The sequence below is a fragment of the Micromys minutus genome (assembly GCF_963924665.1).
Source record: "Micromys minutus genome assembly, chromosome: 11".
NCBI lineage: Eukaryota > Metazoa > Chordata > Mammalia > Rodentia > Muridae > Micromys > Micromys minutus.
The window spans coordinates 5,425,956-5,453,257 of record NC_137980.1 but is presented as its reverse complement, the minus strand read 5'-3'; the positions used below and the strand labels follow the sequence as shown (position 1 = coordinate 5,453,257).

Below are 27,302 nucleotides of genomic sequence, written 5' to 3'. Positions count from 1 at the left end.
CCGTGCAAGCATTAGTGAGCAGAGCCTGAGCAGGGCGGCCACTCACCTACATATTCTCCTCGAGTCACACATATGTGCGAAATGCATTCATGCCCACCTTAGAGGAGGACAAATTTTGCAGAGAGTAAAGGTTATGGAATATGATATGACAGGCAATGTCATTACTGTGCTAAATGACATGTAAGCGAGGCATTGCTCAAGGGGCAGATTGATAGAAGGCAGAAAACAAAACTTCCAGATTTGACTTGGATATGGTATCTGGAGTCAGTAGAAGGACTGGCATGCTTTGATTTCCTTATCCCATCTAACTAATCTGTTCTATAGCTTCCTAACATACACTTTTATCCTAAGAACTCAAAGGCATGTGATACGGTTTTAATACAAGATAAATGTTTCTCTTATCGGATGCCGTCTACGATTCAAGATAGTAAATACCTCCCTGTCTGTCTCAACGCTCCCTTCTTAGTGGCTACCCCATCTCTGATACTTACTACGCTCTCGGTAAATGTTAATCAAGTGAATGAACAAGGAAGTACAGACAAAAACAACAGACCGTAGTCTTTCCCGAGTGGGCCATGTTTGCATTTTTTTCCATTCATAGTCACATTGTGGTTTTGATTTAGTACAGCCCCATCCTCACCCTCCACCCCACTCACTTGAAATGCAGCCTGGCCCTCCTCATGGGAGTCTCCACACACAGGAGCACTGCCTCTCAGGCATTAGGTGTCAAACATGAATGAATGAATGAATGAATGAATGAATGAATGAATGAATGAACAAATAAATTCTTAAAAGCCCAGAGCCATTGATTCTTTTATTCTCATCACAAATTTGTTCATGTTGGAAGGTGGTTTAGATGTTGGTGTTTGTCTTCCCAGAGTCAGATTCACTAGAAAGTCTCAGACGATTATGACAAAGTTCAAGGTCGAGCAAAGTCCGGAAGAGAAAAAGGACAATGAGTCAAAATGTTTTTATGTTCCCAGAGTTGTTTTTCAATGCCCGGCTATGAAGGATAGGAATGCTTTGGTTAAAACAAAAACAGCTCCAACTGTTTTAATGGAGCTGGCCTTTACCCTTTGCTACCCATTAACGCGGAGCCGGCCATCCGTTTCCTTCCCTAGTCTGTGAACTTCTGGTACGTGCTGGTGGTGAATGATGAACGCGCGGAGAGGCGGTGCCTGCTCTTCTGCCTTCTGAGCTGGGGGCTTCCGTCGTTCGTGGTCATCCTCCTCATAGTTATCCTGAGAGGAATCTATCACCAGAGCATGCCGCAGATCTACGGACTCATTCACGGCGATCTGTGAGTATATCCGGGCATCGCGCCGACTTCCTATAGTCGTAAGGGCCGACCTTAGTTCTTCGCATTAAAGTATTGCAAGCCTCCATTATCCTGTTAGAGCCCGCCAGCTTGAAGTCTCCTGATAGAAGCTGTAGTTGTCTGAACGGCGATGGCTTGGTAGTTATGAACCGCTTTCTTGTGAGGAGATTTTTGTAATTGAACCTCTAAGGCTTTATTATGTGAAAGCTCTTAGTTCTCTGAAGTTTGGCAAATTGAAGGTCATGTTGATTTCATAAAAAACATGGGAGGTCTAATGTCATGTCTTCCTTAGCATGTTGGGAGACAGCATTGTGAAACCGTGCTCTTGGGACCCCACACCTAGTTTTCCTTTTGGATCTGATTTTGGATCTTATTTTCCTTTGGGATGTTATTTTGCACCTTAAGTTACCTTCCAAGGAAGCAGAAGATACCTCGAGGGGAAACTTCTAAAGATTTTGGTAATTTCTTTGCACCTACTTTCTTGTGGTATTGTATTGTAATTGTTTTGTTATATGCATTGTGGGGGTGAAGGTATGTGCACACATGTATATGTATAGATGTGCACACAAGCAAGCCACAGCTTGCAAATAAACGTCAGAGATCAACAATAAAGGAGTCAGTTCTCTCTTTCATCCTCTGCGTCCTGGGGATTGAATTACCACTGTCCCTTGAGAGGACGAACTTTACCTACTGGGCCAGCTCACCGGCCCATACTGTGTTCTTACAAGTTTTCTTTCCTGAATGGTACGAAACTTGGCTTTTGGCTCTTTCAAGTTCCTAAACTCCCTCCACTCATTAGCTCCACTTCTATCCTAAACCTGCAATTGCTCTCCGTTAGGAACTGGTGAGTGGTCTTAGGGGGAGAATGTGGTGTGCAGAATGCAGAGCCCATCTGAGAGAACTCTTCTTCACAAGATGCTGAGGTCTCAAGATTGAGCGGCCAGAACAGCCTGCCAGGGCCTTCAAACACACGTTCTTTCTTCTCTTTTGATTTAATCTGTGTTTTCTAGTTGCCCCAGATGAGGGGGGGTGAATATTATTATACGAGGTATTTTATTTGGCTATTTAGGTTTTTAAGATAGATTCTGTGTGTGTGTGTGTGTGTGTGTGTGTGTGTGTGTATGTGTGTGTATGTATGTGTGTATGTATGTGTATGTATGTGTGTATATGTATATGTGTATGTGTGTGTATGTATGTGTGTAGTAATATATTGGTGAATAGCATATACTGAAGATAGCCCAAACCAAAGTTTTTACTAATTTCTATAATTTGGAAGTAATGTTTTGAGAGGGTGTTACAATGAATAACTGAAAACACCAATGTTGTCTGTTTGCCTGCGTGTCATCTTCAGACACATTGTGAGCTAATGTTGCTAGACGACCATTATCCGTGGCTTGCCTTTTTTAATAGCCTAAATCTAATGCCTTCCTATTACATATTCAGGCATCTGATAAATGTATATTTTTCATAAAGGTGCAAAGCTAACCAGCATCTAGAATTTTAAAAATGAACAGTAGAAAAGCAAGTTAAGTATATGTGGAGATGTTGTTTTTTCAACTCATACCAACCAGAGCAACCGTCTTCAAGGAAGCAATAAGAAGAAATGTTGCTAAGGCCGAGAAAGGAAACCCTTTTACACTGTCAGCAGAAACACGAGTTAGTTCAATTACAATGAAAGCTAGTTTGGAGGTTCCTCAAAACTCAAGGCTAGAATTGCTCCTGTATACAGTTATCCTGCCCTGCATAGAATTGCTCCTGTATACAGTTATCCCACCCTGCATAGAATTGCTCCTGTATACAGTTATCCTGCCCTGCATAGAATTGCTCCTGTATACAGTTATCCTGCCCTGCATAGAATTGCTCCTGTATACAGTTATCCTGCCCTGCATAGAATTGCTCCTGTATACAGTTATCCTGCCCTGCATAGAATTGCTCCTGTATACAGTTATCCTGCCCTGCATAGAATTGCTCCTGTATACAGTTATCCCGCCCTGCATATCTACCAGAAGGATGATGGCAGCGCACAGGGAGCGAATGGCCTGCCTCTGCTGCCGCTGCCCCACCCACAGCAGCCAAATCGTAAGGTCAGTGCCTATGGTCAGATGAACAGATGAAGCAAATGTACTATAGACAGAGAGGAATATCACTCACCTCTGAAGAACGAATCATACCATTTCCAAAACCTGGATAGAACTAGGAACTGTACAGCTCAGTGGGAACCTGACACAGAGGGGAGTCACACGCCTTCTCTCACAGTAGAAACTGGTGGCAAAGGTTCATGAAGAGGAGAGACTATTGAAAGAGCAGAAAGGAATGAAGACGTGGGGGTTATGTGAGAGAATGGGGCAATCGTGGAACTACATTATATCTCCCTGTGAAAAGCTGACAGTGAAGCCCATTATTTTGTATAACTCATAAATAAATATAACCAGTAAGAATCCATCCTCCAGAGGCCTGACCTGTGTAATCTCATGAAGGCACCCTAGGCCCTCAGGCATCCGGGCTGTGAACTTGAGGCTCTGCCTCTCCTTGCCCACTTCCTACAAACAGGAAATACTTCCCAGCCCCACTCTTAATAACTTTTCCTAGTGCACATCTTACTGAAATCTTCTGTTCTGCCGCCACAGCTGCACTTTGTCGTTGGCGGGTTGCCTAGCACACTTCCGTTTCATAAGTTCTCCGTGTTGTAATAGCCTGCCCTGCCTCACTGTTGCTGTCTTAACCCAGTTGTGCATCTCAGAACGTTCCAGGTCAGGGTTCAACATGTCACCAGGACTGTCCAGTGCTGCTGATCTACATTCTTAGATTGTCACTCAAATGGCTCTAAATTACCCTCCTTTGTTGCCCTTTGCAGATGAGCGTGTGTTATATATTATTCTTTATATATATGTTATATATATTCTTTAGTGGTTATATATTCCATAACTCAAGTTATGTCCCTTTACTTAGGGACACTTTTCTTCAGAGTAACAACTTAAGCTTCAATTTTATGCGTATCTGTCTTCAGTGTGGAACATGCCACCTCTAATCTATATAGGAGACTCATTCTCAATCATGAATGTGACTGTGTCAACGATACTGTACACAAACTGTGTTTGTGTCCTGGAGGTCACTGTGTGGTCACAGATGCATAATGGTTGGATGGACCAATAAAAGAGATGGCTTTGACTTATCCTCGAGTGGAAAGAGATGAACTGGGAAAAGGAAACCATTTAACAGCCCAGTGCAAATTTACACAAATGAGAACTCAGGGACATTTTTCATGCTCTCTCTCTGCATAACTGATCTCTCTCCATCTCCCTCACCATTTCCCCGTCTTCTCTGCAGCCTTTCTCTTGCCTGTGTATTCCCTGCCTCACCTAATAGCAACTGGTTTAAGAAAATGTGATGTACCTGGAGGCTATCAAATGATAAATATCTAAACATTTTAAATGCCACAGGAGTTACCAAATCTTGTAAGAAATTAATCTTTCTTTGTGTATAAGAGATCAAAGTCTAGCTTGGCATGACTAATGAATTGGTGAAGCTTTCTAATTCACACAACCTCACTTGGAGAAAGGCCCAAAGAGCTATAAAGCTGTAAATGTGCTTTTTTTCCCCAGCACAGAAAACAGAACATATACCTACACTTGGTCCTTGGCCATTGAGACAGATAATACTGTGGCTTTCTGGGGAAATGCACTCTTAGAAGAAGCCCCTCCCTACAACTTATGGTGGATTGGTACTTAACTCAGAGAGTGGCAAAAGCAAGTAAATCCCCATTGAGTGGGGGCATTAACTACCCCTAGCATCTGAAGGTGCTCTCAGTTGAGTGGCTGGTCCTGGGTACCTTTAGAAGTCAGCATCTACTTTTCTTGGGTCGGCCCTTTGGTTGCTACAGGTAAAAGAAAAACAATCTGCAAGAAGAGGCTTCTCTGAGCAGGGTTGAGCAATGCACTAATCTATGAGTATAATGATATTATTAGAGGTTGCTTTTGTATCTTCTGATATCATTACACAGGGACCTGGGACCTGTACAGCCATGGGTTCTTGGTTTTAATATTGTTTCCTCTAATCAGCAAAAGCATAACATGTTAACAAATATCAATAATAGCAAAAACAATAAACATAATGGTGATAAGTTGTTTGTGCTTTCAGAGTGTTTGGTGCCCGTTCACATTTGATAAATGTTTCTTGAGTTATGATTATGTAAAGAGTTCTTAGAAGCCTAGTTTCATGATCTACTTTAAATTCTTTTAACAAATCTTGGTTCTAACCTACCCCATCGTCCTGCCCCTGAATGGAATTATTCATATTATAAATAGTTCAGTTCCCAGAAACAATCTAATTTTCTAACTCCATTAGGAAAGATGTTGTTAATATAGAGTATATATCTTCATGATCTAAATTAGAACTAAGTAGAAGCAATTTTTTCTCTATAGGAAATATGATATCTTCTGAGAATATTGTAAAATGATTATGAATGTAGGAAGCCTGTTTTACTTGTTGTTTAAGAGTTGAAAAGGGTAGCTATCTATCTAATAGAAATGATGTCAGTGGTTCTTGATGGATCATAGGCCTAGGGTGTGTACTGTCACCTTTGGGTACGTGCGCACACACACGTTCACAGTTGCTAAACAGAAACTGTGCCTCCCATCATATTCTTTGACATATTGTTTGTAGTAATCAGGATAAGACAGTCCATGGAAAATTGTTGCTATTTCCCGTACTTGCTCATTATATGATAGTTAATAAAGTATGAGTCCAGATCTTTTCCCAACCTGTACATTTTGTCCTATGGACAGTGTCCTTTGCCTTACAGAAGCTTTGCAATTATGAGGTCCCATTTGTGCATTCTTGGTCTTAGAGCCTAAGCCATTGGTGTTCTGTTTAGGAAAATTTCCCCCGTGCCTATGTGTTCAAGGCTCTTCCCTACTTTCTCTTCTGTTAGTTTCAGTGTACTGGATTTTATTTGGAGGTCGTTGATCCACTTGGACTTGAGCTTTGTACAAGGAGATAAGAAAGGATCGATTTGCATTCTTCTGCATGCTCACCACCAGTTGAACCAACACCATTTGTTGAAGAGGCTGTCCTTTTTCCATTGAATGTTTTTAGCTCCTTTGTCAAAGGTCAAGTGACCATAGGTGTGTGGGTTTATTTCTGGGTCTTCAATTTTATTCCATTGATCTACTTTCCTGTCTCTGTACCAATGCTATTCAGCTTTTATCAGAATTACTCTGCAATACAGCTTGAGGTCAGGGATGGTGATTCCCCAGAAGGTTTTTATTGTTGAGAACAGTTTTTGCTATCCTGTTTTTTTTTTCTTTTTCTTTTGGTTGTTGTTGTTGTTCCAAATGAATGTGCAAATTTCTTTTTCCAACTCTATGAAAAATTGATTTGGAATCTTGATAAAGATTACATTGAATCTATAGATTGCTTTTGGCAAGATGACCATTTTTTACAGTATTATTCTTGCCAATCCATGAACATGGGAGATCTTTCCATCTTCTGAAATCTTCTTTAAGTTCTTTCTTCAAAGACTTGAAGTTTTTGTCTTACAGATCTTTCATTTCCTTAGTTAGAGTCACACCAAGGTATTTTATGTTGTTTTTGATTATTGTGAAGGGTGTCATTTCCCTATTTTTTTTTTCTCAGCCTGTTTGTCTTTTGAGTGGAGGAAGGCTACTGATTTGAGTCAATTTTATATTCAATCACTTTGCTGAAATTGTTTATCAGGTTTAGAAGTTCTCTGCTGGAATTTTTGAAATCACTTAAGTATACTATCAAACCATTTGCAAATAGTGATATTTTGACTTTCTCCTTTTCAAATTGTATTCCTTTGATCTCTTTTTGTTGTCTAGTTGCTCTACCTAGGACTTCAAGTATTATATTGAATAGGTAGGGGGAGAGTGGACAGCCTTGTGTAGTCCCTGATTTTAGTGGGATTGCTTCAAGTTTTTCTCTGTTTAATTTGATGTTGGCAGCTGGCTTGCTGCATGTTGCTTTTACTGTCTTTAAGTATGGGCCTTGAATTTCTGATCTGTCCAATACTTTTAACATAAAGGGGTGTTGAATTTTGTCAAATGCTTTCTCATCATCTAATAAGATGATCATCTGGTTTTTTTCCTTTGAGCTTGTTTATATAGTGGATTACTTTACCAATCCTACATCTGATAGAGGGCTAATATCCAATATGTGCAAAGAACTCAAGAAATTAGACTCCAGAGAATCAAATAAACCTGGGAGGCAGAGCTAAACATAGAATTCTCACCTGAAGAATATCGAATGGCTGAGAAACACCCAAAGAAATGTTTAACATCCTTAGCCACCAGGGAAATGCATATCAAAACAACCCCAAGATTCCACTTCACACCAGTCTGAATGGCTAAGATCAAAAACTTGGGTGACAGCAGATGCTGACAAGAATTTGGAGAAAGAGGAACACTCCTCCAATGTTGGTGGGATTACAAGCTGGTACAACCACTCTGAAAATTAGTCTGGTGGTTCCTCAGAAAACTGGACATAGTACTATCTGAGAACCGAGCTATACCACTCCTAGACATAAACCTAAATGATACTCCAACATATAACAAGGACACATGCTCTGCTATGTTCATAGCCTTATTTGTAATAAGAAGGTATAAGAAACTTAGATGTCCTTCAACAGATGAATGGATATAGAAAATGTGGTACACTACTCATCTGTTAAAAACAACGACTTCATGAAATTCTTAGGCAAATGGATGGAACCAGAAGATATCATCCTGAGTGAGGTATCCTAATCACAAAAATACACACATGATATGCACTCACTAATAACTGGATACTAGCCCCAAAGTTTGGAATACCCAAAATACATCCACAGACCACATAAAGCTCGAAAGATGAAAGACCAAAGAGCAGATGCTTCAGTCCTTCTTAGAAGGGGGAACAAAATATTCACAGGAGGAAATACAGAAACAAAATGTAGAGCAGAGACTGAAAAAAAGGTCATCCAGAGACTGTCGCACCTGGAGATCCATCCCATACACAGTCACCAAACCCAGACAATATTTGGATGCCAAGAAGTGCATGCTGACAGGAGTCTGATATAGCTGTCTCCTGAGAGGCTCTGCCAGAGCCTGAGAAATACAGAGTCGGATGCTTTCAATCAACCACTGAAGTAAGAATGGAGTCCCCAATGGAGGAGTTAGAGAAAGAACTGAAGGAGGCAAAGGGGTTTGTAACCCCTTAGAAAGAACAATGATATCAACCAACCAAACCCCCCAGAGCTCCCAGAGACTAAACTACCATCCAAAGAGCACACATGGAGGGACCCATGGCTCCAGTAGCATACGTAGCAGAGGATGGCCTTATGGGCATCAGTGTGAGGAGATTCCCTTAGCTCTGTGAAGGCTCAGTGCTCCAGTGTGGAGTGTGATGGTATTGAATAAAATCACCATGGATTCCAAAATATTAAAATCCCCTTCCCCTGCCTCTATGAGAGTGTTCACCTACCCTCCCTCTCACCTCTCCTACACTGGGAAAAGGAGTCTTCACTGGACCAAGGGCTTCTCTTCCCATTGATGCCAGACAATTCCATCCTCTGACACATATGCAGCTGGAGCCATGGGTCACTCCATGCGTGCACTTTGGTTGGTGGTTTAGTCTCTAGGAGCTCTGGGGGTTCTGGTTGGTTGATACTATTTTATGGGCTTGAAAACCCCTCCGGCTCCTTCAGTCCTTTCTCTAATTCCTCCATTGGAATTATAATAATTCAACCGTTTTCAGTCCAGGGTTGGCTGTGAGCATCTGCCTCTGTGTTCTTAATTATGTCATGTCATCCTGTGACTTTAAGTAATATCCCATTGATTTATTTAGCATTTTCATTTCTTCCTTTAATTATTCAGCCCTATAGTTTAATTTGTCTCATTGTTTTTCAAATATTTGAAACTTTAGTAATTAAAAATTATTTTAATTTCTTTTTGTGTTCTTTTTTCCCTATTATTAGAAGTAAGATGATAGGATGTATTAGAACTATTTTTTCTTAAACTTTTATTCTTTATTGACATTACTTTTTAATAGAAATTTATATTTTACTATATAAGGTGAACTGTTGAACTATTTTAGAGAATTATTTTGTGTGCCAATTTAATTTTCTATCTGTGAGGGTAGCATAGTTAACATGTGGAAAATATTTAAATCGGTTTCCCTGAGGTCACAATGAAGAAAGTGTGTGTTGCCCATCTCAGACTGTGTTCCTTTCTAATTATCTGGAGGCAGTATCAAGAACTAGTGGCTGCTCCTTCTTTCATCGTGCTAACTTCATAGGCATTTGAAACACCAAGTGGACGAGAATATTGCAAAACAAGCAGTTGTGAACTAAAGGGACTTTTGTAGGGTTGCCTATCACCTGATTTTCATTAACAGTTCTACGCATTAAATAAAAAACTTAGTCATTTTTTCATTTTTAGGAACTCACCATTAGACAGTATTTTGCAATCAGAGACTCTCGTTTGGAACCACAACCCCTGTCATTTAAGAAGCAAAGGGGTTGTTTAGACGGGAAGTTCTGTTCTACACGTCTGCAACGCAAAAGGAGATTACACAAGTACAGTTTGCCAAGCAGGATATGATTAGTTCACGCACAGTGCTGCTGAGTCAGAGGCCTGACTAAGCCTGTGGGGTCTGTTATCTGCTCTGTTGCTGCTTGGGGGACAGCATGAGCCTAACTCCTCCTGAGAAGCAGGGCATGCTCTCCTTACACATCACTGTTTTAGAAACGGCTGACAGAGGAATTGAGTTTGCCTTCATCATCCAAGCCTCAGCACTTCTAGTCACTAGACTGTGTCTGTCTACTTTTGTCTGTTTTTGGTCTGTGAGACTGCACTGGGATAGAGAAATCCCACGTCCTTTTTATTTCGCGTAGTCATTCAAATTATCAGTAGAGTGACATCAAGTCCACATTCTGTCTGGCTCAGTCTCAGGGTAGAATTTATCAAGTGCATTTCACATTTTTCATCACTGGGCTCTATTATCTGCCCCACCCCCACCTACCACCACCCAGTTTGACTATATAATTTTTATATTTCTTTCTTTTTATTGGATATTTTTTGAATTTACATTTCAAATGTTATCCCATTTTCTGGTTTCCCTTCCAGAACCCCCCATCCCATCCCCCCTTCCCCTGCTTCTAAGAGGATGCTCCACTACCCACCCACTCCCTCCTGCCTCCCCACCCTAACATCCCCCTACACTGGGGCATCAAGCCTTGGGAGGACCAAGGGCTTCTCCTTGCATTAATGCCCAACAAGGCCATCCTCTCGTACATGTGCAGCTGGAACCATGGGTCCCTCTATGTGTATGTGCTCTTTGGATAGTGTTTAATCCCTGGGAGCTCTGGGTTGTCTGGTTGGTTGATATTGTTGTTCTTATGGGGTTGCAACCCCCTTTACTTCCTCCAGTCTTTCCTCTAACTTCTCCATTGGGGGCCCCATTCTCACTTCAATGGTTGGCTGCAAGCATCTGCCTCTGTATTTGTTAGGCTCTGGCAGAGCATCTTAGGAGACAGTTATGTCAGGCTTCTGTCAACATGCACTTCTTGGAACCCACAATATTATCTGGGTTTGGTGACTGTATACGGGCTATCTTCACTGTATATGGGGCAATCACTGGATGACCTTTTTTTCTGTCTCTGCTCCACACTTTGCCTCTGCATTTCCCCGTCAATACTTTTCTTCCCCACTCCAAGAAGCACTGAAGCATCCATACTTTGGTCTTCATCCTCCTTGAGCTTCTTGTAGTTTGTGAATTGTATATTAGGTAATCCAAGTTATGGGGCTAATATTCACTATCATTGAGTGCCTAGCGTGTGTGGGTTTTTTGTTTGTTTTTTTTGTTTTGTTTTGTTTTCTGTTGTTTTTGTTTTGTGATTGAGTTACCTCACTCAGGGTGGTATTTTCTAGTTCCATCCATTTGCCTAAGAATTTCATGAAGTCATTGTTTCTGATAACCAAGTAGAACTCCATTGTGTAAATGTACCACAATTTCTGTATCCATTCCTCTGTTGAAGGACATCTGGGTTCTTTCCAGCTCCTGGCTAGTATAAATAAGGCTGCTATAAACATAGGGGAGCATGTGTCTTTGTTATATGTTGGATTATAATTTAGGTATATGCCCAGGAGTTGTATAGCTTGGTCCTCAGGTAGCACTATGTCCAGTTTTCTGAGGAACCACCAGACCGATTTCCAGAACTTCAAGTCTCTGAAGAAAGAAATTAAAGAGGATCTCAGAAGATGAAAAGATGTCCCATGCTCATGGATTGGAAGGATCAACATAGTAAAAATGGCCATCTTACCAAAAGCAATCTACAGATTCAATGCAATCCCCATCAAAATTCCAACTCAATTCTTTATTGAGTTAGAACAATTTGCAACTTCATTTGGAATAACAAAAAAAAAAAAAACCCAGTATAGTGAAAACTATTCTCAACAATAAAAACGTCTGGGGGAATCACCATTCCTGACCTCAAGCTGTATTACAGAGCAATAGTGATAAAAACTGTATAGTACTGGTACAGAGACAGAAAGATAGATCAATGGAATAGAATTGAACAAGAAATGAACCCATACACCTATGGTCACTTGATCGTTGACAAAAGAGCTAAAATCATCCAGTGGAAAAAAAGAGCATTTTCAATAAATGGTGCTGTTCCAAGTGGCACTCAGCATGTAGAAGAATGTGATTTGATCCATTCTTATCTCCCTGTACAAAGCTCAAGTCGAAGTGGATTAAGGAACTCCACATAAAACCAGATATACTGAAACTAATAGAAGAGAAAATGGGGAAGAGCCTTGAACACATGGGCACATGGAAAAATTTCTTGAACAGAACACCAATGGCTTATTCTTTAAGATCAATAATCAACAAATGGGACCTCATAAAATTGCAAAGCTTCTGTAAGGCAAACAACACTGTCAATAGGACAAAATAGCAACCAACAGATTGGGAAAAGATCTTTACCAATCCTACATTTGATTAGCTGGGTAATATCTAATATATATGAAGAACTCAAGAAGTTACATACCAGATAGATAATCAAATAATTTTTTTTAGTCAGGGTTTGTATTCTTGCACAAAACATCATGACCAAGCAGCAAGTTGGGGAGGAAAGGGTTTATTCAGCTTACATTTCCACATTGCTGTTCATCACCAAAGGAAGTCAGGACTGGAATTCAAGCAGGTCAGGAAGCAGGAGCTGATGCAGAGGCCATGGAGGGATGCTACTTACTGGCTTGCTTCCCATGGCTTTCTCAGCCTGCTTTCTTACAGAACCCAGGTCTACCAGCCCAGGGATGGCACCAACCATGATGAGCTGGGCCCTTCCCCCTTGAGAAAATACTTTACAGCTGGATCTCATGGAGGCATATTCTCAACTGAGGCTCCTTTCTGTGTGATAACTTCAACTTGTGTCACAAGATGACACAAAATCAGCCAGTAACCCTATTAAAAATGGGGTTCACTATCAAATGGCCGGGAAGCACCTAAGAAATGTTCAGTTTTACTGTTCCCAGGGCCTGCAGTACATTTGCTGTTACATGTCTTCATCAGTTTCCCTGAACTGAAATTATAGATTGAAGAATAATACCTTTAGAAATACTGAATTTGTCAGGCTAGCATCTGGACACATCAAGCATTTTCAGTCCTGGTAACATTGCTTGTCAGCAACAGTTACATGGCACACAGCAGGGATAGGATATGATTTTCATTAGCTTTATAATTTGATAGGTAAATATGGTGTGTTTTCTTGGGGCTTTCAGAGGAACGGCCCTACAGAATATGTATGTGTGTGAACAGAAAAAAATTTCTTATTTGCCTGTTGTGGGAACCAATCAGTTCTGAAAATGTGCCAGAGAAGTCAGGTAAGCTGAGGACCTGTTTTACTCGGTTTGACAATTTAAAGTCTCATGCAGACACTCTCTGCAGACACACCCAGAAAAGCAACAAAGCAAACAACTGTCCTTAGGCTTTCTCTCCTTTGTGTTTTTCATACAGCTCCACAGTGCATGCTTCTACGGTTGCAAGGACTAAACACGTTAGCTCTCACACCTGTATATGCAGCCTTATTGTTGGACCTAGTTTTTATAGGACTGTCGTAGTCAGGGTTTAACTGCTGTGAACAGACACCATACCAAGGCAACTCTTTGAATGACCTTTAATTGGGGGCCTGGCTTACAGGTTCAGAGGTACAGTCCATTATCATCAAGGCAGGAGCATGGCAGCGTCCAGGCAGACATGGGACTGGAGGGGCTGAGAGTTTTACCTCTTTCAAAAGGCATCTAGCAGAAGACAGGCTTCTATAAGGATAGGATGAGGGTATTAAAGGCCATGCCCACAGTGACACACACCTATTCCAACAAGGCTGCACCTAATAGTGCCACTCCCTAGGCCAAGCATATACAAAACCCCACAATGAGCATGCACTGTGAGTGGACTGTTATGTGTATATGGTCCATGGATCATTTTCTTCACAGTTCTTTATATTCTTCATTTGTTTTATGCTTCTGTTTTATGAGGGTTTATCACTTACATAGTCCTCTATGAAAATACTTACTCCAGCATGACTTACACTTTTCAATTATAGTTAAACCTATCCATCTTTTGTATATTTCCCTTATACATGTGATCCAGACATTTAAACTTTTCTAAACATCTTTCTATTCCTTTGTGTTGAAGGATTCTTTACTTTCTGAACCGCAGCTGGCATCTTTGGCTTTGTTTCTTTCTCCCCTGTCATATCATCTTGAACTTTTATCAGTGTTTTTATTTATTGTACCTCAATAGTTCCTACATGTTCCTAGTGCAGTTGTAAGCTTCACTTGTTTTATTTGTTCTGATATTAAATAGCATATTTATTCTGGCTATTATCTTTTACATAAACTCTCAGGGAATATATTATTGCCTTACATTGTATGTTAGAGAGATTGACCTGGTATTAGTTTTCCATTAAGTTAAATTTTATCTCCCTTTTTTGCATCTTTATATAAATTTTCCTTCTATAATGTAAAAATTTGGTTAAAAGAATATATGTTCTAAGCATATCTTATCCATGGTGATCCCTTAGGTCTACAAATATGGTGGGTTCTGTCTGGTAAACCATTTCAATTTTACCTATTTAATACTTCTTTACCAATTTATGAGAGACTAGTCAAAGGTATGTGTTTAGCACCATACTTTAGCTTCCTCATCAGTAATAATCAAGGTGTGTGTGTGTTTATTCATTTTGGTTTGATTATATATCTTCTGTTCTCTTCCCTTTTGCTGATATTCTTCTCAATGATTTTTGTACATTTCTTGTGATTCATTGTGTTTAATAGGGTTGCTTGCATGAGCATAAATGGAATGTTATTTTCTTGAGAGAAGCTGCCCGACCGGTGTCTACATCACTGAAGAATGTAACTACCTCTCCCACCATTAACCCCATGTAAGCTCCCCTGAGCATGATGAGGTCCCTTAAGCCCCTTGCTGTTCAGGAGGGAGTGTTAGAGGCCCGCACAGTAACTGCTGCTGAGGGTTCAAGGGCAGAGGTCAGATGTCACTTCACATTCCCTCCCACCTTCTGGCTCGTACATTCTTTGTCTCTTTTCCATTCCCAATTCCACAATATTCCCCCACCCAGCCTTAAAGGAGTTGATATCTATTCTCGGTTGATGAAATGATCAAATTCAAGTCAAATTAAAGTACAAAGACAGGGTTATTGGGGGGGTAGCTCTCACACCGGCTCACTGTTCCCAAGGAATGGGGGGAGTAGGGAAGTTTCCATGGGGAAGGAAAGAGAAGAAAGAGAAAAGGAACATGCACACAAGATGCAGAGAGAGGGGAATATGGTGGGTGTGGGGGCACTGAGATGTTGGATTACATGGGAAGAGCTTCTGGGGGAGGGGAAGCCAAGCTGGGAGAGTCGGAGGTCAGGTCTGCTTTGGTATGTTAAATATGCACCTCTGCTGCCTGTCCTGGGTCTGAATCCTGTCCCACAGACAGTGTATAAGGGCTCTCAGTCCATAATCCTCAGACATTGGTTATCTAGGTATGCTGGCTAGACTGGCGTAGACTCCTGGCATACTGTTAATTTGAGTTTCTCTGTTGACTACGGATATTGAACACTTTTTCATACATTTGAATGTCCATTTGTACTTTATCTTTTGAGAACAACGTCTGCTCATTAGCATTTTTATTGGAGAAGATTGTTAGCTTTCTTGGAATTTGATTTTTGAGTTCTTCATGTATTTCAGATATTAGTCTTTACTCCAATGTACACTAGCCTAGATTTTCTTCCATCCTCTCTGGTGGCTTTTGAATGTGTTTCATCTGTTATGCAAAATCTTTTTAAGATCTTACATAATCCTATTTGTCAGTTTTTAAATTTATCCCTAGGCCATTGTAGTCCTTTTCAGAAAGTCCTTGCCAATGTTTGAAGAAAAGGTGCTGACAGTATACATTGCCCTATGATTTGGTATCTAACAGAAAGCATCTTTTGTTGGAAGGGAGGAAACAGCTACCTGCAAAAGTCTTGAAATTTTAGAGAAACGAGTTGATTAAGAAAACATATAGTGTTTTAGTCCCTGGGAGTTGTGGAGGATTTGGTTGGTTGATAATGTTGTTCTTCTCATGAGGTTACACACCCTTTCATCTCCTTCAGTCCTTTCTCTAGCTCCTTCATTGGGGTCCCTGTGTTCAGTCCAATGGTTAGCTCAGCTGTATCTGCATGACTCTGGCAGAGCCTATGAGGAGACATCCATATCTGGTTTCTGCCAGTAAGCACTACTTGGCATCAGCAATAGTGCTTGGGTTTGGTGGCTGCATATGGAGTAGACCCCCAGGTGAGGCCGTCTCTGGATGATCTTGTCTCCAATCCCTGCTCCTCTGTTTGACTTTGAATTTCCTCCAGTGAGTGTTTTGTTCTCCCTTCTAAGAAGAACTGAGGCATCCACATTCTGGTCTTACTTCTTTGTGAGCTTCATAAGGTCTGTGAATTGTTTCTTGGGTATTCAGAGCTTTTGGGGCTAGTATCTGCTTATCAGTGAGTGCATACATGAGCACACATGGAGAGACCCATGGCTCCAGGTGCACATGTAGCAGAGGACAGCAGTGTCTGGCATCAATGGGAGAGGCCTTTGATCCAGCGAAGGTATATTTTCCAAGTGTAGGGGAATGCCAAGACACTGAGGTGGAGAGGGTGATTAGGAGGGGGAGCACCTTCATGGAAGCAAGTGAAGGGGGAGGGGGGACTGGAAGGGGGAAAGGTAATAACATTTGAAATGTAAATACAGAAAATATCCAATAAAATAATTTTAAAAAGAAAGCATGTAGTGATCTAAATATCTTTACTTTTTTTGTTGCCTGAGTAATACTGAAATACAAGAGGACTAGTTGAACTGATATTAAAGAATGTGAAAGGTCAGTCAATTTGACAATTCAAAATAAATGAGAAACTAAACAAATATTCTCAGTTATGTAAATTTAATTTTGAATCACCCCCCTAAAAACAATCCGAAATAGTTTAATTGCTAAATTCCTTTGGAGTATTTAGAAAGAAAATCAGGATAAAGTCACCAGCTTCTCATGCATATGTGGTACTAATGTAATAATACTAATAGCAATAACACTAATTATAGCAATAATACTGCAGACACTGGGACTCTTGTCCCATTCTTTTGTGGTTTTCTTAAGGATAAAATAGTGAAGTAGTTGTGGCTGAGTTCATTTGTGATTGGTTTATAAATATATATAAACCATGTTGATTTAACAGGTCATTTTTTGTTATTATAAAGCTAAAGCTAAGTACAAGAAGACAGTGGGGTTTTAGGAGAAGAGTCTAAGCTGGTTAAGAGGATGCTGGAGTAAAGAGAATCCTACAGGGAGAGAGGAGGGGTAGAAGCATGGGTGGGAGGGGAGGAAAAGGAGAAAGGGGAGAGGAGAGAGGGGGGAGAGAGAAAGAGAGAGAGAGAGAGGGAGAGAGAGAGAGAGAGAGAGAGAGAGAGAGAGAGAGAGAGGGAGAGGGAGAGGGGGGGAGAGAGGGAGAGAGGGGGAGAGAGGGAGGGAGGGAGAGGGAGAGGGGGAGAGAGGGAGAGAGAGAGGGAGAGAGGGGGGAGAGGGAGAGGGAGAGAGAGAGGGAGAGAGGGAGGAGAGGGAGAGAGAGAGGGAGAGAGAGAGGGAGAGAGGGGGGAGAGGGAGAGAGAGAGGGAGGAGAGAGGGAGAGAGAGAGGGAGAGAGGGGGGAGAGAGGGAGAGAGAGGGAGAGAGGGAGAGAGAGAGCGAGAGAGAGAGAGGGGGGGGGGAGGGAGAAAGAGAGATCTTCTGTAAAAGTAAAGTCCAGCAGACAAAGTATGGCTATCTTCAGGTGAGCCTGAGGGAGACCTGTGAGCATCAACCTGAAGAATCAGTGCTTGTCTAGAAATTGAATAAAATCTAAAGTTCTTTCAATTGTGTAATTTAGGTCCATAATTAAGATGTTGCAAACTCTAAATACATACATACAACATACATACATACATGCATGCGTATATACATTTCAAAGGATGTTTTAAAAGTACAGCATGAGGTGGACACTGTCTGTGTCCCTCCAAGTTCACTTGAACTCTCTAAGCTCATCTATGCTGATTTTAAAGTAATGCTCAACAAACTGTCCAGCCGATGTCTTTTCTTTGCCTCCAGCTGTTGGATGGAATTGTGGCCCAGAGGGAGAATGCTTCCCTGCAGTCCCCATGTCAGAGAAAGTGAGCAAGAGATGTAAGGAGCGGAGGAGGGACTGGAAGACGGAGGGAGAGAAAGTGACCAACTCCTAGTTGTTACTAAAATAGCATGTAACACTTGATGAATAATTGAAGATTTCCATTTACTAACAGAAAAAATGATAGTACTAGGTTCTTATAAATTTGATGGAGATTTCAAAATATATCTTAAAATTATATGAAACTATTGTCATTCAATGTTGTTTGCTGTTACTATCTACTGTTGTGGGGGGAAATAACTGCTTATGTTTTGAACTTCCTCCTTCTCCTCCTCCCCTTCTCTTTCTCCTCTTCCTCCTTCTCCTCCTCCTCTTTCTCCTTTTCCTCTTCCTCTTCCTTTTCCTTCTCCTTCTTCTCTTTCTCCTCCTCCTCTTTCTCTTTTTCCTCTTCCTCTTCCTTTTCCTTCTTTTTCTTCTCCTCCTCCTCCCCCCTCCTCCTTCCCCTCCTCCTCCCCTTCTCTTCCTCCCCCTCCTCCTCCCCTTCTCTCCCTCTTTCTCCTCCTCCTCCTTCTCCTCCTCCTCCCCCTCCTCCTCCCCTTCTCTTCCTCCCCCTCCTCCTCCCCTTCTCTCCCTCTTCCTCCTCCTCCTCCTTCCCCTCCTCCTCCTTCTCCTCCTCCTCCTTCCCCTCCCCCTCCTCCCCTCCCCACTGTTTTATCACTGACCCTGCCAGCTAACACTTTTTCCTAGACATCACTACAGCTCATTTGCTTGTTCAGAAGCAGCTGCAGGGATGCCAGGCTGGCCTGGAGCTCGCCCACACAGCCAAGGATTGGCTCATGACCCTCCTGCTTCCAGCTCCTAAGCACTGGCTGCCAGGATTCCAGATGTGCCCCCTACACTGTTTGACAGTTCACTTTAAAACACAAACCTGTGTAAAACTCTCCAGAGACTTAAAGTTCCCCCAAAAGACATTTTTTTCAACCATTATACCCAGCAGCTGGTGCATTTTATTGCTCCCAAGCAGTTAGACTTTAATAGCTACTTAAAACCTGGATTTTTATGCTTACTCACCCTGGAGTAACAGTGGAGCAACAGTGGAGCAACAGTGGAGCAACAGTGGAGTAACAGTGGAGCAACAGTGGAGCAACAGTGGAGCAACAGTGGAGCAACAGTGGAGTAACAGTGGAGTAACAGTGGAGCAACAGTGGAGTAGCAGTGGAGTAGCAGTGGAGTAACAGTGGAGTAGCAGTGGAGTAACAGTGGAGTAACAGTGGAGTAACAGTGGAATAACAGTGCTACAGAGTGAGTAAGTCTCATCTACATACCAGTGTTATTGTGTTTAAATGTTTCACATCTTTGAAGGTATTACGGGGTAAGTATGCTTATATTTTATACTGGAGACATAGCACTCTCCCTGTGATACCTATGGGGGATAAATCTAAGACGCACAGAGGCTTTGGAGGGATAAAGCCTTCTATAACCCGAAGAACCATCATAAAAGTATTCAGAATCAGAAATTTGAAAGAACGTAGGAAAATAAGTATTTTTCAGAGAGAAAAAAAAATCACAATAAATTTTACATTAATCAGTCCAACAAATGCCATAAGCATATGAAATCCAGGAAAACGGCCTGGTTGTTTTAATATTACCTGTTAAGTGCACATCCAGGCTTTCCTCCATAACTCTTGTCTCTATGCTTTCTTCGTATTAAAATACTTTTTAATTTCATACATGTAAATAATACATGTGATCATATTTACTCCCCTTACCTTCCAGGTACACCCCCACATCCCACGAACCTCCTGCTTTGTACCAGTCTAGTTGGTGTGACACATATACACCTGAGTGGAAGGCCACCCACCAGGCTATGGTGAACTAGCAGATGCCAGATAAAGAAAGAGAAAATTGACACCCCTCCCACCACAATCCATCCACTGTCAGCAGCCCTTCAAATAGAGGCGGTGCTCCTGAGCCACTCCCTTCATGAGTTAGAATGTTGACTGGTTTGATTGGTGAGCAAGTCATGTTGCTCTGAGTTCATGAGGACAGCCGCTTGATCATCTCCAGAAAGATACTGCTTTGCTCTGGTCCTGTCCAACCACTTGATGTCTATAATCTTTCTGCACCTTCTTCCAAAATGGCCCCTGAGCCTTTGAGAGGAGTATGTTATGAATGTCCCATTTGTAGCCATTCCACAGAGACTTATCCACTGCACTTTGACCAGCTGTGAGTCCCTGTGTTCATCATTGTCCACCGTACAAAGGAACGTCTCTGGTGAGGTCAGAGAGCTACAGTAAGCTATGCACATAAATACAACTGAACCCATACTACAGTTATCTGAAAAGAGGAACTATCAACTGAGAAAATGCCTCTATAAGATATGGCTATAAGCCATTTTCTTGATTAGTGATTGATGAGGGAGGGCCCTAGACCATTGTAAGTGGTACCATCCTGGGCTGATGGTCCTGGCTTCTATAAGAATGCAGGCTGAGCAAACTATGATGAGCAAGCCAGTGAGCAACATTCCTTTTCATTTCTGCACTGTCTCCTGCTTTGAGGTTCCTGTTCTGCTCCTGTTTCTGTCCTGACCTTGTTTCATGATGAACAGTATGAGGCAAATTAACCTTTTCCTCCCCAGATTGCATTGGTTATGGGGTTTCATCATGGCACTAGTGATCCTAACTAAGACAGCAGTGTAGTAACCCTAGGCTTACTCCTGGGTCTTTTAGCTCCCCACATAGATTCTTGGCTAGATTTACAGTATCAAGCATATCTCCTCCTGTAAACGGGCCTTAAGTGCAATCCTAAAGCACTTGGCTTCACCCGCAATATTAATGCCACTATCATACTGATGGGAATGTCCTGCCACAGTTACTATTATAGCTTCCAGCATTCCCAGCTACTTAAGACTTTTGGTGACCCTACACCCAACAGCCCTCATAAAATCTTCTGTTACTGTAAAAGTTGGCCAACTGGATAGAAGCTCTGCAGTCGGTGCCACTTGGATTTCTCCAGGTCCTGCAGTCCAAGTGCGGTGTGTGTTCATCAATACAGTCTTACTGTCACGTTCCAGTGGGCAACTAAGGACAGTGCAATTGCTTATGTCTTTTTATGGGTTTCCAATACAACTTGAGTCATCAGCTCAAGCAAAGAGGTCTTCCAACTAGCACTGGGGAAAAATTATCCCATGTTCAGAGTAATTTTAATTAAACTCTTTGTTATGAACACATACAAACACACACACACACACACACACACACACACACACACACACACACTCACGCACCATTACAGAACAGTAAGATTTCACAAAGCTTTCTCAAGCATCCTTCATATCAGCTCTCCCTCCCCACTCCTCTTCTGCTTCTCGCTCCTGTTCTTTTTTTCACTTAAACTACCTTTTTCTGTTGTCCATTTGTCCTTCACATCATCTGTGCTCTGCCTTTTCCTTCAGAGCATATCAATCTTCACCATCTTTCTGTTCTTTGTCACTATCGCTTAACATGGTTTCAGTTGGCAGTACATCATATAGAGAAAGTTAAGCAATGGATCATTATTACTTAAGGCAGTAAGATTAATCAAGTAAGATTAATCATCACAGATGTCACCCTTGTTTGTAGTATTGCTGTGATTCTTGTTAAGGAAATAGAGAATTCTCGCCAATTCTCCCCCTGTGAGATTTTATAGTAAAATAACCCCAAAGGCTTATTAGCATATTCACAACACCTCTGGCTGTAGAGGGTGTCACAAGTGGAAGCAGCACTTTTCCTGGACCATCTTTTGGCTCCTTGTATCCTAAGTTTGTTTCTCCTTCACAGTCTTCCATGATGAACATCACTGAGTATTTTCATATTACTTTATAATTTCTAGCGCTGTTCATCTTTATCATACAGTACTCCTAAGCTCCACATAGACCTTGTGTGATTGAGTGTTTCCTGTAATATGGTTGCAAAAAGTCCAGCAGTGTGACTCAGCTGCAGACCTGGGGTACACACCGTGACCCCGGGAAAGAACTGGAATCACACAAGGTCTATGTGGAGTTTAGGAGAACTGTAAGGTTCACTCACTGATTACACTTTTAACAGGAAATAAGATATGTGTGGGGGGACTTAGAGGCAAAGTTTTATTCTAAATGTGCACACAAGCTAGCATTTGCTCTACCATATAATAAATACTGATTGACTGCAAATACTGAAAAATATTCAAAAATTTTCTTCTCTTAAAGCTATAAGTTTTGAGCATTTAAAAAAAAAGTAAATTTAAGGTTTCCTTTTCTCTTTTTTCCATCTTCAATAGCAAATGAGAGATTGATTAGTCATTTCTTTGCCTAGAGTTAAGTAATGAATGTTTATGAAGACACACTCAATTATTTTTTTAAAAAAATCCTTATTTTATGTATAAGTACACTGTAGGTGTCTTCAGACACACTAGAAGAGGGTATCTGATCCCATTACAGATGGTTGTGAGCCACCATGTGTTTCTTGTGAGTTGAACTCAAGACATCTGGAAGAGCAGTCAGTGCTCTTAACCACTGAGCCAGCTTCCCAGCTCTGCTCAGTTCTTAATGTATTGAATGAAGTGGATAAACAATTCCTGTAAGAGCATGTTCACATATACGCCCTTAATTTTCTCATATTGTGTGTGCGGGTGGTGTGGTGTGTATCCGTCTATATTATTCAGGTACATGGGTTCAGGGGAGGGAAAAGAAAATAAAACTATCAGAATTTTGGCCTAGCATAGTGGCACATGCCAGCACTCAGAAGTGAAGGCAATGAATGGATCTTCACCAGCTCAAGGCCTGCCTGGCTTACAGAGTAAATCAGAAAATGATGGGCATTTATGCAAATGTGCTTTAGTGGGTTAAAGATAGTTCTAAGAATTGTAAACCTACATTCCATGCCGTTCAGGTCTTCTGGCTGTGATCTGCCTTTAACAGTCAAACCATCTCTCCTGGCCTCATGGGTGTCTAAACTCTACAAACTGCTTGGCTTTCTGAGGTCCACTAAGGACCTCACTTGAGGACATGTTAGGAAAAGGTATGCCGATTGGATCAGAGTCACCCTAATAATACTGTTAGCACCCTACCCTCTCAATCATAAACCCTCGCCCACGGTGGGTCCCAAATATATTTGTTTTTAAATGTGAATTACTAAAAGACTTGGCCTCCCACCTGGATCTGTGCACCATGTTTCATGAACTCCCCTTATTCCACAAAATAAATGCAGAGGCTTCTTGGATCGGGAAGCAGGTGTTACTAGAAGGGCAGAGCGAGCAGGCGCACGTGAAGCTAAATGTAGAGTGGGATTTCTGCATGGCGAGCGATGACCTCATTCCCCATTTCTGAGAGACAGTGGCTACCCATAAAGCAGCTCTGGGTGGATCAAAAGAACCTAAATCTGAGCATGCATCTTCTAAAGGGAGAGGAAGCTCCGACCACAAACAGAAGCCAGGCAGGAGCAAGCATTCACCTTCTTCTCAGCAAGGATGATCTCTGAGGGGCACATCATTGACTCGAGTGGCTGGTGCAGATGGGTTTATAAATCTCAGAAGAGGCCTCTGTTTCCTCTGAGTCCTGAAATATTTGGAAATAGGGCAATTGGGTTTACATTATTTAAATATATTTCAGTGGACCAAAACTAAAAGAAAGATTCTAGGCCAAAGATATTTTTAAGCCTCAGACCTGCTCCAATTTAATACCTTAAATGTTGCTCATCCTGTGATGCAAAGATACTTTACATGATCTCTCTGAAAAATGCTGCCTTACTGGCTGGCTCATCCTTACACGGGGACCTTCTACAGCTCTGTAACGTGGCCAGCAGTTATGTCAGGCTCCATATTTCATTCAGTTGGACCCTTCAACCTAAATCCTGAGTGTTGTTTTCTTTTACAGCTTAGCTTTCTGAATTATTTGGTTATCCTGTGTGCACTGGTGTTTTGCTTGTGTGTCTATGCATGTGAGGATGTTGGATCCCCTGGAACTGGAGTTACAGACAGTGGTTGCTGGGAACTGAACCCAGACCCTGAAGAGCAGCCAGCACCCTTAACCACTGAGCCATCTCTCAGCCCCTGTTTCCTAGTTCAAAAGCAAAGCAATGTCTCTAAGAGTGCCGTGAGCTGTGTTGTAACCTCTGTGAGACCAAAGTGTCCAACATCACTTGACCTTGAATGTTCATAGTGACGTATTCTCGCTGTTTAACTAGCGGGCCTTTCTTAGAGGCATCAGCATCTTTTACTGAATTAAATTTGTGTTAGGAAAAAAAAGCAGCCCACAGTTCTTTCTCTGGGGGACAAGTAGAGACGTACCTCCTACGCACCAGCTCTACATGTGTTTTGGCCCAAACTCTGATTACTTAGAATTTGTAGATGGGAAAAAAATTGGCAAATGTCACTTCTCAAAATTCTATTACATTTGTTTCTATTCATTTATTCTGTGTGTATGTGTGTGTGTGTGTGTGTGTGTACACTCGCGCACGCGTGCTACAGCAGAGCATGTAAATCTCTTCTGCATTTGTTATAAATGTTGTTGCAGTTTGTACCCTAAGGGAGAGAACTTAAACTTAGATAGTGCTCTTATTAGAAACCTGTCCCTTAGTCTAATGGTGATTGCAGGAACTAGACTGAAAAAAAGCAGAAGGTTTTGTGCCACATTCCCATTCCCCAGGGTCTGGGCTGCTATGACTTGAAATGGGCTCTGCCCTAAGCTCCTGACATAGGAGACTAAGCCTTCTAAAGACATAAGCCACTGGAAGTCCCTTCTTTTTCAAGTTGTTTTATGGCTGTTTGTTGCAATGATAAGGAAAAGCAATGAAATATACGTATTGTCATATTCTAAGGGAAAAAATGTCCTTTACAGTCCTTGTATTTCCCCCCTCAATTCCAACCTCTCTTCACAATTCTGTGTCTGTCTTCTTTTAATGCAAAAGTAGATTTCCCAATGGCCTAGTCCTCCTAATAGACTGAAAATCCACTGCCTGTAGGTGAAAGGAGGTGTCACTCAGTGGCTTTCCTTGGGAATACTGTTACATGGGATATTTGCCTTTGTGAGCTCTTTCTTTGAATTAGAACACCAGAATGGCACGTGTTTATCTAACAGTCTTCAATAACTCAGTTCCCTGTTCACAGAGGTGTTTCCTGCTTTGACTCGGTAGAGTAGCATGAGGGGAGGGGAGAGCTGTATGCACAGAGACAGTTTCACACTTGTTCAGCCTGCTTTGTGAGTTTAGAATTGAGTCCCCTGGCTGTACTGGCAAGTAACTGATTTATTTCATTAGACTCAGATGCTTTCGTTCCTGGGAAAGAGGCACAGTCACCCTCAGATGCCGAACGTTCTCCCAGGTGTCTAAACTCGCCTTCATTTCATCCCCACCAGCCATACTTCATAACTAAGGACTCTTTGTTTCCTTGGTGACAGTGTTTCTCACATGCAATGTTTCTTCTGTTCCTTCTCTTGCTGCACACTTGTAAGGTTTGGAGCACCAGCCTCCGTAGCTTGATGACCCCCTTAAATTTTCACCCATCAGATCCAGCATCCTTTGTCTTCTCTGCCGCCATTCTTTTGATGACTGTTTTCTTAGAACCATTGGACACTGTTCTGCCCCAGTCGAGACATGTTACTGTTCTCCTTTGCACAGTTTACACTTGTCTTCATGTGCTCATTTTTATTACTTCTCTTAATAAATCGAAATTAATAATTCCTCAAATATCTTTTTAAAAATCTTGTACTCACTTTGAGGTTAATTTCCAAGAGTCTGGGCCCCTCCTTCATTTCGTTTGCAGTCGGCTCCGTTATCATCACATTCTGTTTACATAATCTTGGGGCAGGTACCATTGCCGAGTCAGTAATTATGTAGCTCTTCTCTCCTTGTGACTTACTTATGTATCAGGTAGCGTGATGAGTGTCTTAGCGTTACTATTGCGATGATGAAACACTATTATGAAAAGTGACTTGCAGGGGGAAAGGGTTAATTTGTCTTACACTTCCACATTATAGTCTATCATTGAAGGAAGTAAGGACAGGATATGAAGCAGGGGTGGACCTGAAGGCAGGAGGTGATACAGAGGCCACGGAGGGATGCTGCTCATTGGCTTGCTCTCACCATGGCTTGCTCAGCCTGTCTTCCTACAGATCCCAGGACCACCACGGCAGGGACAGCACCACCCACAATGGGCTCATCTTCTCCCCCTGCATCAATCAAAGAATAAGAAAGTGCACTACAGCCAGATCTTATGGTGGCAGCATTTTCCCAACTGTAGTCCCTCGTTTCCCATCATCTAGCTGTTGTCAAGTTGACAGAAAACAAATCATCATAATCAGGAAATAATGAACAACAAGAAGCAATCAGCTCCAGCATGATATGACATCTGAGAAAATTATATTCATAACTGTATAAACTCTCTCTGTCTCTGTCTCTCAGTTTCTATCTCTGTTTCTCTCTCTGTTTCTCTTTATGTCTATTTCTCTCTGTGTTTCACTCTGTGTGTTTCTTTCTATCTCTCCCCTGTCTCTCTCCTTTTTCTCGTCTCTCTCTCTCTCTCTCTCTCTCTCTCTCTCTCTCTCTCTCTCTCTCTCTCTGTGTGTGTGTGTGTGTGTCTGTCTGTCTGTCTGTAAAAGTCTTTAGAAGACAAATTGGATGAAAACAGCTGTGCCTTGCCTCTACAGCATTGTTTACAAACTGTTGGCTTACTGAAAACACTAAGCACATATTTAGTCCTATAAAATGGGAAGTTTTTCAGAATGTTCTGGTCCTGGAAGGTTTCCTGTTCACTGCAGATTCTACAGTCTAGTCTCAACCCGAGCACTCCATCCCTCTAAACTCTACACAGAGATGCATCCATGGTCATAGAGAAAATTCCTTTTCTTGACTCCTTCATCTTTCTTGGCCTTCTTTTCTAAATGCATTTCCTTTTAGGCTGATCACTAACTAGAGAAGGAGAATGCTCCCCACTTTCTGGAGATGGGTAGATAAAAACCTGGCCATTCTTTTTCCTTGATTCATTATTAAAAAGAAACAAACACAATCTCAGCCCCAAAAGACCACATGGAAGAATTTTAGGTATTATGTAGGAAATACTGACAGGAGAGTAAGAGAGAGAGGAGGGGGGAGAGGGGGGAGGAGGGGGCAAGCAGCCCCTTTTATAGTGTCAGGTCACTGGGGCAGAACATACCTGGCTATTGCCAGGTAACTGGGGGGTGGGGTATACCTGACTGTTGCTAGGTAACTGAGGGGTGGGGTTTACAGAATTCCAACAGATTATAACTAGGATTACCAGTAAAAGACTCAAACAAAATGGTGTTGGT

General features: G+C 41.7%; 1 protein-coding gene across 1 annotated transcript in view; it reads left to right on the top strand.

Moving 5' to 3' along the window:
• The window catches only part of ADGRV1 (adhesion G protein-coupled receptor V1), a gene marked incomplete at both ends in the record, with an annotated part of 447,718 nt that overhangs the window by 305,577 nt on the left and 114,839 nt on the right, over positions 1-27,302 (top strand). Inside the window, one exon of the mRNA XM_080925101.1 lies at positions 1,122-1,300. Within this exon, the coding sequence (XP_080781227.1) occupies positions 1,122-1,300 (179 nt within the window). The remainder of the gene's footprint in view (positions 1-1,121; positions 1,301-27,302) is intronic.